At 42.2% G+C, this 15,997-nt stretch overlaps 1 protein-coding gene across 10 annotated transcripts in view; it reads right to left on the bottom strand.

Moving 5' to 3' along the window:
* Positions 1–15,997, bottom strand: part of LOC117758520 (disks large-associated protein 2) — an 83,199-nt gene that overhangs the window by 22,173 nt on the left and 45,029 nt on the right. For 9 of the 10 annotated variants that reach the window (XM_034580259.1, XM_034580258.1, XM_034580266.1 and 6 more), the window contains 3 exons: positions 7,088–7,305; positions 4,848–5,004; positions 3,348–3,567 (listed from right to left, as the gene is read on the bottom strand). In XM_034580259.1, the coding sequence (XP_034436150.1) occupies positions 3,348–3,567; positions 4,848–5,004; positions 7,088–7,305 (595 nt within the window). Of the gene's footprint in view, positions 1–3,347; positions 3,641–4,847; positions 5,005–7,087; positions 7,306–15,997 lie in introns of all 10 variants that reach the window. The other variant, XM_034580267.1, reaches the window with a different exon arrangement.

Consider the following 15,997-nt stretch of genomic DNA (forward strand, 5'->3'; position numbering starts at 1 on the left):
GTCATGAAACTCACATACTGTAGACTTTTCACGATGTTTTTAACACTGCCTTCTCAGTCATCTCAAGGCTTCTTTCCATCTTTTCACTGCACAGCACAGCGAAGAGTGGAATTAAACACACGAAATGCATCAATCCTTATCAAATGATGAATCCCATTTTTTCCCCGAGAACCCTATTTCTCAAGACATATCAAAATGTTGACTGGAAAAAAATTTGTGCCATTTTGTGCAAAAGAAAAGATGTAAAGGGAGCAGAGGAATCACAACCCACTGGGCCAAGAAGCAGATATGAACCCTATTGAACATATCAGGTCCAAGGTGGCAGATTAGACCGTATGAAGAAAGTAACCTGGCGAGGGGAGGGCTCGCTCACCCCCCCCACTTCAGGGCTGCACCAGGAAGAGGCTGCAATCCCACAGTCAAACACAGCTGACAGACTCGATGCAAAACGGTTAGACTTTGCCACATGTGGCCTTTTTTTTTTTTTTTTAAAGATGTCAAATTTTCATGGAAAGAAAGAATAAAGTTTACACATGTACAGCAGACAGATGCTGCTCTCACACATGATTGGAGACAGTGGCAATGCGATAACATTCAGAGCTATTTTATGGTTTGGGATATGAAGACATTGTGACGGCTGCACACTAGAGGATTTGAACTGATTTTAAAGACCACAGACATAACGACTGATCACCTATGTTTAATCTTTTAATCGAGAGAACGCACAAACTTGACGATCGAGTCGAAACGAAGGGCGACAAACACGTTTGCAGAAACTTTGCGTTATCGAATTAGAATAAAAACAAACAGGGAGGCGGACTGCAGCTTGTTGCATTTGTTTGTGTAATGTTTTGCACAAACACGACAGGACACATTAAACAAGTACTTAAACTGTTCCACAAGTTTGTCCTCAAAACAAACAGAAATCTTGTAGGCAGCCGTGTTCTCGCCCTAATTGGCTATTGCATGTTTTTGCCCAATCGCTGTTCCTTTCTTACTAATTGAGTCTCGCTGATGTCAAACCAAAGTCCGGCCGATTATCCTCTAGTGTGCAGCAGGCACAAGTTTGAGAAGTACACCTCTCATACATATACACTTATAATGTGGTCTAAGAACACTTAAATAGAGACATGTTAAACAACTCACAAAAGCCAGTATCACATTCATCAATGTCATCAATATTAAGATGCGAAGGTTTTTCAGATCAAAATCAGTGTCTGAGGTTTTGTGAGTTGTTTGAAACCGTGTTTGCTACGAGGAAACATAACGGGATATTTTCTACCAGCTCTATTTTATAAACTCTAAGTGGCTATAGTTTTTTTACTGAGAAGGCAGTGCAAAAACACACATATACATAGATATATGTATGCGTGTCAACATTAAAATACCTGCAACAATCATCACTGATGCCTCCAGTTGTTCTTTCCCCCTGGTTATCCTTCAAGAGATGGATGGTCAAATGGAGAGGGGTTTGCTGCTCGGGATCCCTGCCCCACTCAAGGGCCCACTAGCCTCACACGGGGTTTGGTTCATAAGGCTTACAATTCAATTATAAACTAGTATTAAATACTACCTTAACAAACGTGATTCCAGGAATCAATACTTTATCAATTTTAAGGCAACTATTCCCTCAGAGGAGTGCAAACCAAATGAGAAATATTATTTACAGTATGTCTTAAACTAGGAGGTGACGGTGCTGCATGTAAACGAATCACCATCCACTGAACCCTTCCTCTGTTTTACTTTAACCTTATCTGACATGTTGTAGATAAAGCATCCTGCCAATCTTTGAAATACAACTTCACAACACACTCTACAGTCGTTTGGCCCTTTTAGAGCTGACAGATTTGGAGCAGAGACCTAAATGAATAGAGTTCAGCAAATAAGACGGTGGGATTGGAGAACACTTCTTTATCCTTCTGTCACAGCGAAGAAATCGCAGATGGAAAAACCCAATTGAAGATGAGAGGAATTCCCGAAAAAACAAAAAGTCCAGATTGAACAAGAAAACAAAGCCCACAGAATGAGTTAAAAGTGCAAATGTCTCCAATATTCAATTGACAGAAAAGTGTACAAAAACAATTCAAAATCCAGGTCATAGTATATAAAAATGCACGTAATTAAAGAAAAAAGTTTCAATAGGGTTCATAGCTTTACTCTTGCAGGCAAACACCAAATGCACTTAGTGAGGGAGTTACTGCAGAGACTGCTTGCACAAAGAACCTGAGACGTGTCATTTTAGGGATTTTATTGCACGTACTGTGTTGCACAAAACCTTGAAGTCCTTGCATGTCGCATTAAAAAAGTACCAGGTAGTTTAAATTGAGTCGTACACAAAATTCTCTGGTTTCAGAAAAACCATCTGTGAGTTCATGTGTAATTATTACTAACGAAGAAATATCCCAAACAAAATTAACTTCTATTTGAAACTTGCCGTTGAAGACCACAATGATTAGGAGAAAATAAGTTTTGTGATCATGTTTGAATGATGTTTGAATTGTTCCGGAAACCGCTGCTCACAAGGTTGAGTTTCATGCAACACAACACAACACTGCAAATAAATGAAGGCCAGGTCAAGTTGTGGGAGTAAACCATCAGTGGGCAGATCCTTTGTGCAACCAGTGTGTGTATGTGCACGTGTTCTAGTCTTTGGAGATTGTCAACTTACCTTAAATTGGTTTTTTTTTTATTTAACGAGGTCAATTGCGAGGTGGGTTGCAAAGCATATGCTTGTGTGTTGGTGGAACAGAGCAGGGGGGAGGACAGGCAGAAGGCTTGTCCAGCGTGTCCTCGCAACACAAATATGTCTAAAAACCTGCCGCTCCCCTACCCCCGGCCCGTTTTTGGATTTCACCCCTTCCTAAGACGCTTTCGCACAACACATATATAACACCACAGTTTAACATGCTCAGGGTAGGGCCTGTTCCTCTTAGGCATGCCATGTGTCGTGGCTGTGTTGTGACATTGTGTGCTGTGAGCGTGTGCTGCCATCTGAGTGTTTAGAATGCAACCCCTCCCGCCCGTAGCCCAGTCTGCAGCTTGGCAACACCACAAGTTACCGACCAGAAGCTTGGCTAATGGTGCATGAATCGTGCAAAGTAACATACAAGCAAATCCATCTGAACAATCAGGGGGGGGGGGGGGGGGGGTATGCAGAGGCAAAAACAAACACACGCACACCAGAGTTTCCAAAGAAAATGAACTGGGATCATTCAGCCCGGCATCTCTGAAGCTCAAGGGTTCCCCACTGTACATATGTAGGTATGTCAGGTCTGTGCGCATGTATAGGATGTATGAGGATATGTGGTCTAAGCCCTCTCTCAATTAGGGGGGGGATTTTTTTTTACCTGTTGTGGATCTGAGAGTTGAAGTGACAGTGGAGGATGTCATTGAAGGCAAGCAGTCGTCATCTTGGGAATAACCAGCCTGAATTGCACGGAGGTAACTGTGGCTTCGAGTGCGGAACGAACCAGGCAGGTCCAAGGCCTCCATGGCCTGGGATTCTACTTCACTAAAAACGGACTCGCAAACTGACTCAAACTGGCCATTGACCTCAGTCTCACTCACCTGAGAGACAAAAACAGGAATAGCAGTCCTTAATTTTTCCTCTTCCTTTCTCTTTCTCACTTTGATTCTTCCCCTTTGCACAGCAAATATGAAGGAGTGTTAGCATTAGGAAATGCCACTGTCACTTCCGACCTTAAACTGAATAAATGTCAAGATCAAATTAGAGAAAGGGCAGATGACAACATAAAAACAATCAGAAAAAAGTATTTAGTTTGTGTTTCAAAAGCATTTCATTTAACAAACTAGCAAAAACAGTTTCAGTTGTGTATTTTTTTAACTTTAGCAAGTAACAATATTGTAAATTCTAGCTGATACAAGATGAAAACATTTGTTGTTTGTGTATTATTCAAAAAGAACAATCTACTCTATGTAGTCTATGTAACAGTTAGTGAAAAATTAACAGGCGATTGCTTTAACACCCTGTCACAGTTACACAGTTATATAAACATCATCTTTTTCTTATTACTTCAGTGTTTAACTTTCTAAATTCTGTTGCAGAGAAGGGACGAGTCTCAATATTACTCAAGAACCTTTTCTATTATTACCATCGTTAAACATCAGAGTTATTAATGATACAATTAGTGTTAGCGTCGCTTCTGTTACTCATCCATACAGAGACTCATGTGCTGGTTGTGTCACAGATCTTCTTACTGTCGCAGCCACGTCTTTTGCCACCAGGGCGATCGATAACAGACCCGCGCAATTGATCCAACTGTATAGTTTCTTAGCAGGGTTTGGAAAAGGGGGGAGGGGGGGTGGGGGGGGGGAGATACCTAAAATGGTTGATGTGTGATGTGAGGTTAGACAATAATAAGTCTCTACTTTGAAACATTAGTTGTTGTCCGAGAAGATAAAGATAAAGATAAGCCACCTAGCCGGCACGTCACAACAACAAGACAGTGATAATTGGTTTCCAGCAATCCTCTGGGGCCGAATCAGGACACAGGCTCTCCAGATAAACATTTCCTTGTAGCCCTGAACACTAGAAATACAAACTGTGAACAACATTAGACTTTGTCTGGAGCTGATTCAGATGTGGGCTAAAGCAACAAATCTGTCCAAAACAGCACAAATCGGTTATTTCCTTTGACTTCAGTTGAGTTCAGGAAAGGGCTACGACTACTCAACAATCAGCTGTGGACCTGCAATATGGACGCCTGGGGATGTTTTACTGTTTTACTGGGATGCCCTCAACGCAAAGCTTCTGTCCACTAAACAAGGAAACGTTTGCTCTCCGTCTCGTCGCGTGTCGCGGTGCCATGCGTGTGTTTGGGACTCACCTGGCTGACGCAGCTAGCCTGACTGAGGGTGCTGACTGCGCGCATGTAGCTCTGGTTGCGAGATCGGAAGGGCGGGGGATGGAAGGAGGTGGCAGGGTCCAGCGTGACACTAGGGTGGGGCCGCATTTCTCTTGTGGTTTGCAAGTGGTAGCCCTGGCTGAACAAGAGCAAGGGGGGGGAAAGAGGGTTGCACAATTAATAAGCCAAATAGAAAACTGTATACAAAAAAATGTAGTGGTTAGAACATATTGTTGTGTATGGTGTGTCGTCTTTTTTGTAGAATTCATGATTGGGTTTTTTCCAAAGTGATTCTGAGCATTTGAATGACTCATCTCCTTGTGGTATTATCCGAACCACTGGGATCAACACTGCACTATTTTTAATGACTACAGTTGTTACAGCTTCTAGTCTCGCTCCGAGTTTCCTCTGAGAAAACAGCAACTCTCATCCCAGAACTACATCAGTGCGCGTGTGAGAAACAATGAGACGCTTGCAGCTGCAATAATAAGACATTATCACAGTCTTTGCCAGAGGCTAAAAAAAACAAGGGGGTTGAATTGTTTGTGGACAAAAAAGCAGAAGTGATCAGACCCCCGCTGAGACCACGGGAACCAAAATAGCACCGAGCGCTGAGTGGCAGAGGGGATGACGGCTGCATGACGCCTCCCCAGGTTCACAGAATTTGGTTTTAGCTGAAAGCCACACTGCCTGGAAATAAACCAGCACCAGGGAGCAGGTTTCATAAGGGGACGATTAAGAAATGATTAGGTAAAGATGGAGAACTCCATGACTTCCAATTTGCTTTTGAAGGATCCTTTGAATCTACAATTTGCTGGCCACCTACTTCTTTTTTTATATTATTTCACCTTGACCACTGCTGAGACCTTTCGCAGCAAATGAACTGTATATTTAAACGTATTATTAGTAATCGGAGTAAATATACAATTAATTAAAAGTTGCAGCACTTCCACCATAATTAATTCCCCTTTAGACCGAGCCCATTTAAACCTGCTCTCTTGAGTCTTACATTGTATAAATGTGACAGTTTTGCCACAGACTTGTCAACAACACTGTGATGGAAACGAAGCACATCACCCGTGTAAGACGTTGAGCAAATATTGAACCAGCAGACAGAAAAAAAAAAGGTCACAAACAAAAAACCCATTTCGTGCTGAAACGCTCAGCAGAGCATCGCTTTGACTGATCTCATGAAACGGTCACGGATCAAACAGTTAGCCAACAGTGCTCAGGAGCAGGTTAGTAATGTTGGTATTGAGAAAAACGAGTGGGAGCAGCCTGACGCAAAATATCTGCTAGATGTAGTTCTCCAGGTATTTGTAAAAATACATTCCTCCATTTAGTTGCAGAGCAGTTTCATTTGGAGTCACCAAAGAATGTTGAACCTATTCAAAATCTCTCATGGACGGCAGCTGAGTTCAAAATCTGTATTTCTGTGACAGCACGTAGACAAAGCAGTGAGTCAGTGTTAAATGGAAACAATAAGGCTGAGGCTCTGAATTGATTTATTACTATTTATTGAAAGCAAGGTTTTAGAATTTGTAAAAAAAACACTTTGCATGTACCCCCCCCCCCCACACCTAAAACACTGAATAAATCTTTCCCAGAAACACTTACAGTAGCGTGTCGTCAGTTGATAAAGTGCAGTGAAGCTGTTGCAAATTTGCATTCCAGTCATTCCCCATAAGTTATTGCTTATTTCTTAAAATAACAGTGTGTAGTAGTTTGAGTCCAGTGCTGAATAAAGGTCTTTCTACTGTAAAGACTTTCATTGGTCACTGAAATTAAGCTGCTGATCAAAGTTATTGGCGTGGCCCTGGCGATGTGACTCACAGTACTGAAGCTTGAGAAAGCAAACCACTCAGCCAACAACATACCTGACATCCCTGCCATCATATTTGAGTGTATGAGTGTGTGTGTGTGTGTGTTTGTGTGCCTCGGTAATTGTGCGAACCCTGAAGTGAACCCGTACTGACCCCGTTGTACAGTCTATGTCCCATTTACAAGTATTTTTGTCGGTTCCAGACACCAAAATCTACCTCCTGTCCTCAGCATGGAGAAGATGCACACCGCAATAAAAATTTAAGCATGTAGTAATTAACATTTTTATTGGTCCTAAACCCTCCATCAATTCCTGAGCTATTCCTATTAATAATAAAGATCGAGGTTGACTTCACACATAGATTTGGCGTGGACGTATCGAGCTCGGCAGCCAGGCCTACCTGTGGGAGTCAAAATGGGCTCTCTGCATGGCTGATTTGAGGACTAGAGCGTCAGGCCGCACGGCCTTCTGGGGGGAGGTCTTCGGGCTGGTGTCAGAGTCGCCACTTTCATCATCCACCTCTCCCATAGCTTTGACGTAGCTACTGCTGCGCATCCGCCGACACGGGATCTCCTCGTCTTTGTCACCGGGGTATCCGCTCCACTCATCCTGGGGCACCTGTTGGGAGATAACACACTGCATTCAATACTACATACACAACCGTTACTGAACCTATTCCAAGGTCAAAGGTCCTGGATCATCGGTGATAACATTTAATCAACTTGAAGTCAAAATATTTAAATTATATTTGACCTTGTTTGTATTGTTTGCCTGCTTTCAGTTGCTTGAGTGTAGATATAAGAGGGTTTATTTCCACCCACATGGAGACACTGATCCAAATGTTCATTGGTCAAGCTGCTGCAGTCTGATATATGGTTGTCAAGGATTTCGCATTTGTTTGATTTATTTGTGGCAGACAAACACAAGATTAACATTGACTGCCACGTAGAGTACTCATTTTAAATTATTTTTGTTTACTATGTCAAATGGGTAAAATCTTCTTTTATCGTATAGCTGCACAGAACATTGATTTACTCCTTCTCTACCCCCCCCCCCCCCCCCCCCCCCCCCCCCCCACACACACACACACACACGCACACGCACGCACACACACACAGACAGACAGACACACAGACAAACACCTCGAAAATTGACCTATCTGTCATAGTCGGACCGGCCATCGAGAGCTCCGTGCACCACATCGGTGGACCATCAAAAGAATCCATAAAGTTTTAACCATTCATATCGTTCGGGGTATGCTTGAGTATACTGCATGCATGTATATTCTCATTGGCCAATCACGATATGTAATTCATCCTCACTGATCCGATTCAGTTCCAGAATAGCTTTATTTCACCAAGTGTGTCAAACACAGACTATTTACATATATACAGTCAAGAGAAATAAGATGTTATATTGAGGGAAAGATAAAATAAGAATACAATGAATAGAATAAAGCTCAAAGCAAAGAGTGTTGAATGTGTGAATCTGTCCCAATGAGCAGAGTCTGAGAGAATCTATTATTTACGGGATGCAGATTTTTATATGGAGTTGAGCAAAGATGCACTTGGTGCATGAAAGTTTGGCCACAGGAAGAGAGCTGGGTGATATTTTGTTTTAAGTGCTACAGCTCTGGGGAAAACCTCTGTTGACATGTCTAGTCGTGCATAGATAACTGGGACACTTTCTCCTGCTGGAGCTCTGGTAATACGGTGTCCACGGCTAGTGCACAGGTCCCTGAGCTGTCTAAACGCTGTTCTGTGATGTGCACGGCCAAGTTCACAACAGCGTCGTCAGTAGGACACGTACTATTTGTCTTTTTGGGGACCAGTCATTGTGATCAGAGGCATGAATAGGGCCATAATGTCCTTAGTGCATTTAAATACAAATGATTCCACTTGTTTTTAGGGTTTATTTTCCTCACCTGGAAGTTGATAATCTCCTCGAGGCTTTTCTGAGCTGAAGTTGGGTCATCAGCAGCAATTTGGTTTTTCTGCCTCTTTGAGTGCGTTCTCTGAACCAAGTTAATTCTTCTTTCCAGACTTTACTTTGTGTCTTTGTCCAAATGTGTGACCACACTCCTGACACCTGCCTCGTTTTCTGTCTGAGTTCAGCTGAAAATTACGGTTTTACTGGACTTTCCAATGCCGTGTCACACACTTTATAAATATCAGGTTATAACGCTCTAAGATATTGCTTGTTTACTCGAGCCAGTATCTGTGGTGACTTGTTAAATGGTGATGGAGTACAGATGTAACAGGGCCGTTCTGCTCGAAGACAAAATATCAGGCTTGTACAGTGCACACAAGAGATAGTATTTGCAAGTACAATGGGGCCCAATTAGCCAAACGAGTTTGGGAAATGTATCAGACAAGTAGTGGGATAAGCTCTGGCTGGGTTTTCACTAAACAGAAAATTAAGCTGATTCACTTCCCTGGTTTCAAGCTCCCCCTCTTATTTCATTCATCTCAGAGCCCCGGTTTCTCAAATTAAACAAGCTCAGTGCTTAACCTCGCACCACCCGTGAGAATCAGATCCAGAGGTTTTCTCTAGTCAAAATAAATAAAGTTATTGTTCCAGAAAGTGTACGTTAAACTTATTTTTTGTCGTCCATCTTTATAAACACACCATGGGTGAAACACACAACAATTTTTTTTCTTAAAGTAGAAACAAAATTGAAATATTTACACAAGTTGATTTAAATGAATCACACTGTAATCATTTAAATCTGATGTTTTAGTATTTTAAACATTTTAGAAGCTGTTGCACTTTGCTCTTGTATTTCTACCCAGTGCAGAACATTAAGCATTTTATTAGAGCCAGAATTCTGTATTTGTAATGTGTTATATTTAGTTGGCATAGCAAAAAAAAATAAAATAAAAAAGCCAGAGATAAAACAACTATGAAACAGTTTAGGTGTCATGTCTGAAATACTGTGAACTATAAGATGTGTTTTCTTTTGTCCCTTGAGACTTGCACTTTGGGGTCACTTGCTAGTTATTCATTGCCCAATTAAATACTTCTGAGTATTCTCTGGCTCTTATGCAGAAGGAAGTCAGGCAGATCAAAACCTTTTTAAAGTGTAAAGAACACTTTTTTGTCAGCCGGGTTTTTCTCTGTAAACTCCCCTCCTGCTCTGAGAGAATCAGGCGTTAAGCTTCCGACAGCAGCAGCAGCAGCAGTTTGTCTGGAATAAACAGAAAAACAGGGTAACCACTGTTTATTAACCTGAAGCTGGTGGGAAGTGTGTGGGGGCCCGTGAGTGAAGGCTGTTTCCTGTGTGTAATCTTTTGACAAAGTGGGTGGTGATAACACAGAGCCCTGCATCCTGTGAGGAAATCGGTCGTGTACAAAGGATTAAATATATACAGAGAGAGAAACTGATATTGCTCTGGGTTATAAGCGGAACCGTGCATATGGAGTATAAGTGTGGTTTCATTTTCAAGGGTTGCTTCCTAATATTCAGATTTCTTTGGACAGATTTCTTTCCCTGTGTCGGAGCGATTCAGAGGTTTTCATGAAGAGAAAAACTCGGATTTTTCTACGCAAGTCATATAACTTTTGTTCCTGTTTGACCAAAAGCTGTGTGTTAGTACGTCTGCAGGATTTCAGCATTTCAACTAAGATAAAACCAAAAAATATCCACAATCCACCCTTCCACTTATCAATGAGTCCATTTCAGTGGTTTGGGAGTAAATTGATTTAGGGTAGGATTTATCAGCACATTTTTAGACTAAACTCAAAGGCTACTTCACATCTGTAGGATCATCAAACCAGTTGAATGAGAACGGTTAGACGATGTTTGAGGATAGCACTTAGGTGAGAGCATTTTTATAAAACTGTTAATTCAATTTCCCTGCACTTCTGGCAGTGATATATTTTTTTTACGCTTGCACAGCAAAGGTTGCCAGTCATATCACTGAGGCTCAGGCCTTTTTAAATCAGCACTCCGTTATGAATGGCACAGTGTCACAGCTAATACAAAAAACATATGAGCTCTTAAATTAGCTATGACTGAAATAAGGACTATTATTTCAGATGTATTGTAGCTTAAAATTTGGTTTGATCAAAACCTACAGAAATAATCCACAAAGTAAAGAGGGGTTGAAAAGTCACAGTCCACTGTGTAATCAATGACTGTTCTTAGTGTAACAGCATCAGGGTGACGTGAACATGAGCGAGTAATTGTACACACAGTGCTCACGTACAAATACCAGTAGGATTTAATTAGATTTTCACGTGATAGAAATCAGGGCAGAGTACTTCCAGCAAGTACCCTCGATCTTTCTGGTCGTCATATTGGACACGCTGCAGGTTTAAGCTCACCTGTTTTTTTTAACTGTGATTAAACTGACTAATATTGACAAGTCCGGTTATTCACAGGCTCCCAAACACGCAGTGCTTTCCTTCTCCTGAAGAGGAACGATTTTCAGTGGCAATGTGTCACACGCTACACGGTCTGGCAGCGTATTGATCAGGTGTATAGTAAGTACAACACCGTGTCAGTGTGCAGCTCAGCAGTAGCAGTGGTCCCAGCGGACTGGGGGCAGCCTTAGCTCTTGAAACAGCAGCCTCGGGCGCAGGGCTGTCCGTAATGCTCTGCCAGTTACTCACTTTATCCAATCATATACTGTAGCTCGGCTGCTTTCTGCCACAATCGCTGAACGGCTTTTACAGATACCGGCTTTAGAGTGGCTGATATATACCTCCTTTTTTTGCCTTAAGGTAAAGTAACGCTTTCTCTACCACAAACAAATCACTTTCCTTATCCTCTCTATTGCCGCAGCACCTCTTGGTTTCAGCTAGAGATGTTCCAATACCTTTTCATCTTCACAATATTGAATCCGATACCGATAAGTATCTGTGATTCCCTGTTTTAACTTGGTAAAAATAATATACTTAGAGATAAGCAGATTCACATACTCGCTGATGTCCGACTCTGTATTTTTTTGAAGTATCGGAGTCTCTTCCGATGCTGTAATTGGAACATTCTTAGTTTTAGCTCCTGTCTCTTTAAGGCCCCCTCTTGAAAAAGCCCAGTCTGCTCTGATTGGCCCGCTGGCCCACTCTCTGTTGTGATTGGTCAACCACTTCCAACATATATAGGAAATGTTTGTCTCTGCCCTCACTTTATCTTTGTAAGTGGTCCAATCAAACTAGCTGCTAGGTGAGCATGATGAAAATGTGGGTCATTGTGATGTCACAATGGTGCAGACGATTGACAGGGCCTCTCAGGAGCGTCAGTGTTTTCTGTGGGGGGGGGGGGCTCCACTTACTTGACTTTGTGCTTTTTAACTTTGCTGACCTTTTACATACACACACACACAAACATGTAACACACTCGAGGAAAGAACAAGTATCATATGTCTCCTTTAACGCCCATTATCCTCTTCGACCTGACAGCCCACTTCAGCAGGGACCTGACAGCCTGAGGCACCTACAAGAAAACAGTGAGCATGTAGAGGAAGATTTGCAGCCACTGCTTTCCCCCGTCATTAATTGAATGCGTTCTACGAGCAAGTTCTCCCCAAATGTTTTTGTAGTGGAGTTGAAAAGGTTTTTCTGAAGCGTTCGGACCATATGCTTCTCTCCTTTGAATCTAAAAACCAATGAACTTTTGTGCAGGATACACTTTTTCATCATGCAACAGCAAAGAAGGAAAATAAATGATCCTCTTTCCAAACGTTGTGGTATGTAGCTTCCTCTATGAGTCATCTGCTTAAAAAAAAGAAAGATAAGGGAGTAGTTTCCAACGCTGCCCTACTTGGGAAGGTAACATGGAAATTAGCTGGCTCGCTTATATCCCACAAAGTTGAATCAGTAAAACTATCATGCATGTTAATCTTCCAGTTTATTTTCTTCCACATCAGCAGAATAACAATTATCTGGGAACAAGTTAATCAGGTTTAAGTACAGCAATAAAGTTTAAGAAGCATTTTCCTCCTAACGCACGAGCGTGGGATCGTCTGGGGGCTGTGGTTTAACAAGGCAGCCATCACTCACGGAGGCGTCGCGCTAGCTCATTAGCATTACCTCATTTCTGCGCTCATTTGATGCGACACCTGAAAGAGCATGTTCAGCTGTGCCTCTGAGGCAGCCAGACAGACGAGCCGCTTTCCACCATCATTAGTTACGAACAAACACTGCGAACGCCGTGCACAAAAATAACCCCGGGACAAAGCATCCCCGCGCTGCAGATTGCAGACGGTGATTTTGTGTGAGAGCGCGGTAGCAGACGTTCGAGCACAGAAATTGCTGACCTGTAAAAACCGGTAGGACAATTTGTAGTGAATTAGTCGTGTAATTTCTCTCCCCCCCCATACTTCCGCACAGTTGTTAAACGTTGAAGTGGTTGAATGTGTGACACTGAATGTACTGAAATCTGAAGCAGGAGTTTTAAAAACTGATATCCTCTACAATCTTAAACACGCCAACACTTCAAGATTAGAAAATAATGGCACATCACACACTACAGGATATTAATTTTATTACTTAATATCAGATTTACCCTTCAATTCTCTGTAGGGGGCTGAATCAGGATTATACCGACCCAAGATTCCTGTACTGTGACCCCAGTTTAAGTCTCCTACTATGTACAGTAACCAGAATAAACAGGTGTGTACAAATCAGCAGGATGTTAAGCCCCGTTTGACAGGATCGCAGACTATAACCCAAATATGTCTCCATAATTTTATACGGAGCGTGTACTTCTACGTACAGTAAATTCTCTGTTGGTGGATTTGGGCGTAGAGTACCACACTGTGAGTGCAGCGCGCCCTGAGAGACATAATTTGTTGTAATGGTCGCTGTATATCATCGGGAGGACACAAGCTCAATCTTTAGGGTCATTACAGTGGATGGAGACATCACGGGGGAGACAAAGTTCTTCCCAAGATAATCTTTTCAAATTCCCTGCTATCGCCTGAGAGATTTTTTTTTATTATTACACTTAAGGCAAAGCACCACACTGGCTCCATTTCAAACAAGGACAGGCGCAGAGATATGATTGATTGAAGCTATGTGGTTTATGGAATATTGGAGAAACAGTTTGGCTTCACTCCACAGTCAAGACTGTAGCTCACCTTCACAACATGCTTCAGGATCTTGGGACTACGCCAAACAATTAGTTATTTAGACTTTATTTACTCAGTCCTGTTAAACCCATGTATTCCTCTTACACAGGGGACCTGGCCAAGTTAGTGATGGATGATATATTACCTGTATAAAATTCAGTTAAAGGAAAATTTAATAAAAGTGAATGATAGCAGACATGCAGATATGATTAATTTACTCAGTCGTAGATATAATGTAAATGATCAGTTATCAGAAACAATAGTTCAGTTAGTAATTTGTAAAATCTCTATGCAATAATATATTATTGGAAATGCACAATATGCCTGAATTGAGTTTACAACTGAAGCTTTTCAGCTGCTTTATTCCAGCATTTCTTATCCTTCATTCGAATTCCTCTACTACTGCAGCCCCCAAAACACATGAACGTGCACTGCCTGACAACTGGTAGAAGACGACTTTTCCATGACTTGCTCGCCAACTTCCAACCACCGTCTCTCTGCCTCGGCGGTGTATGTCTCCCAGCGTGACTCCAGTCATGTGCAGTGAGAGCAGGAGCAAGGTGCGAGCAGACAGGCAGGTTGGTAAAGGACCAAATAATAACATTTTGATATGACTGGTTGTGTTTACTACGATCCAGCGAGGGGCCACAGACACCTGCAACAACTTTATTTACTGATGGTTGATCAGGTCGTGAAGAGGATATAAACTTATCAACCCTACTGTTAAGATTTACCTTATCATGTTTAGCAGTCACTACACTACACTCCCTCTAGACTTGACACTTGCTAGAACAAGGTCAAGTCAACAGCTTGTCCAAGACAGACCTGTCCTCGTCACCAGTGAACACAGACCTGACACATCAAGCAGAGAAAATCCGATAACCACACTGAGCATTGACCGCAGTGTCCGTGTACAGATCTCCCTTCGCTTATTCCACTGAATGAAGCCCTCAGTGAGGACAGGCTGACTGTGTTCATGTGGCAGCTGTAGGGCAGGCGGAGGCTTGTCGAATGTCAGCGAAAGAGTTTCCGTATTGACAGGGTCTGTCTGTCCCCACGGCTTACAAACAACCACAGTGTGTGTGTGTGTAGCTGTGTGTAGCTGTGTGTAGCTGTGCACTCCACATAGCATCAAAGTGCGTTCACTGGGCAAAGACTCAGCCTCTTCTCCCTCTCCAAGCATGGACGGGAATGCATCCAGAGCCCAAGACAACTATTTATGGGTTTGAGTAAGTGTGGCACCATTTAAATCCACTGTCATTACTAAACAAATAAAAAAACAGGGCAGAGACTAAGAATTGATGACGTTGCACGCATAAAACTTAGAGCACAATCTAAACAGGGCATAGCGGGGGGGATGCAGTGTTAGTAGAAGGCATTCATCTTCTTCAGGCAGGCAGTTGGGGCAACTTTAATAATGACCAATTCCTGCATCTCTTCCATTCCCATTACAAGCAGGAGACCTTTTCAAAATAAGCTGAGACAGTTCTCCTTAGAAGAAAAGTGTTATGTATGTTAGTAAGGGCTCATGATACCTCTTTTTAAATCTATTCACAGTTCACCAGTCACTAAAATCCCTGCCTCCATGGGGACGCCAGCCAGTGGCAGGAGGCATTAAGTCGTCGGGTTGTCCGCCAGACTCAAGGATGAGCATATCGCATTTTGGTGGTCAAAGGTCAAAGATCAAGGTCACAACGACCTCACGAAACCCTTTTTTTGCCTCTTAAACATATAATCCTAAAAATGCCTTGAGAGAATCCTTTCACTTTCACATTGCTGCCGACTGAAGCTTAGAATATCCATGGGGTCATTCTCACTGAAGCCTTTACACCACCATGTTATTCAGGTGTTCGGGACAGCCCTACAATATTTACATTATTCTAATGCTGAACCATGTGAGTCTCTTTGGAAAGCCATGCTAATTATTTAAAATTACAAAACACTCGTCTTATACCATGTTTCTAAAAGTGTTACTAGTGGCTATATTAGTCCCTTAACGTTATGGCAGAGGCCTAAAAACTGTATAAAATGATTTAATTATGTTTTAGTGCCTGCAGCAGTTCTGACTCATCAGTAAACATTTTTTGCCCAAAACCAATCTGTTTTTCTACATTGCATTCGAGCTGCAGGTAACCCTTTATCCTCAGTGTCTTCCACCCTGACATCAATTCACTCAGTTGATCTCTGCACCTTAATAGACAATGGCCCCCTGAGGTGACTACACAAAAGGTAATCCT

This window comes from Hippoglossus hippoglossus, chromosome 24 (genome assembly GCF_009819705.1).
Source record: "Hippoglossus hippoglossus isolate fHipHip1 chromosome 24, fHipHip1.pri, whole genome shotgun sequence".
NCBI classification, from domain to species: domain Eukaryota; kingdom Metazoa; phylum Chordata; class Actinopteri; order Pleuronectiformes; family Pleuronectidae; genus Hippoglossus; species Hippoglossus hippoglossus.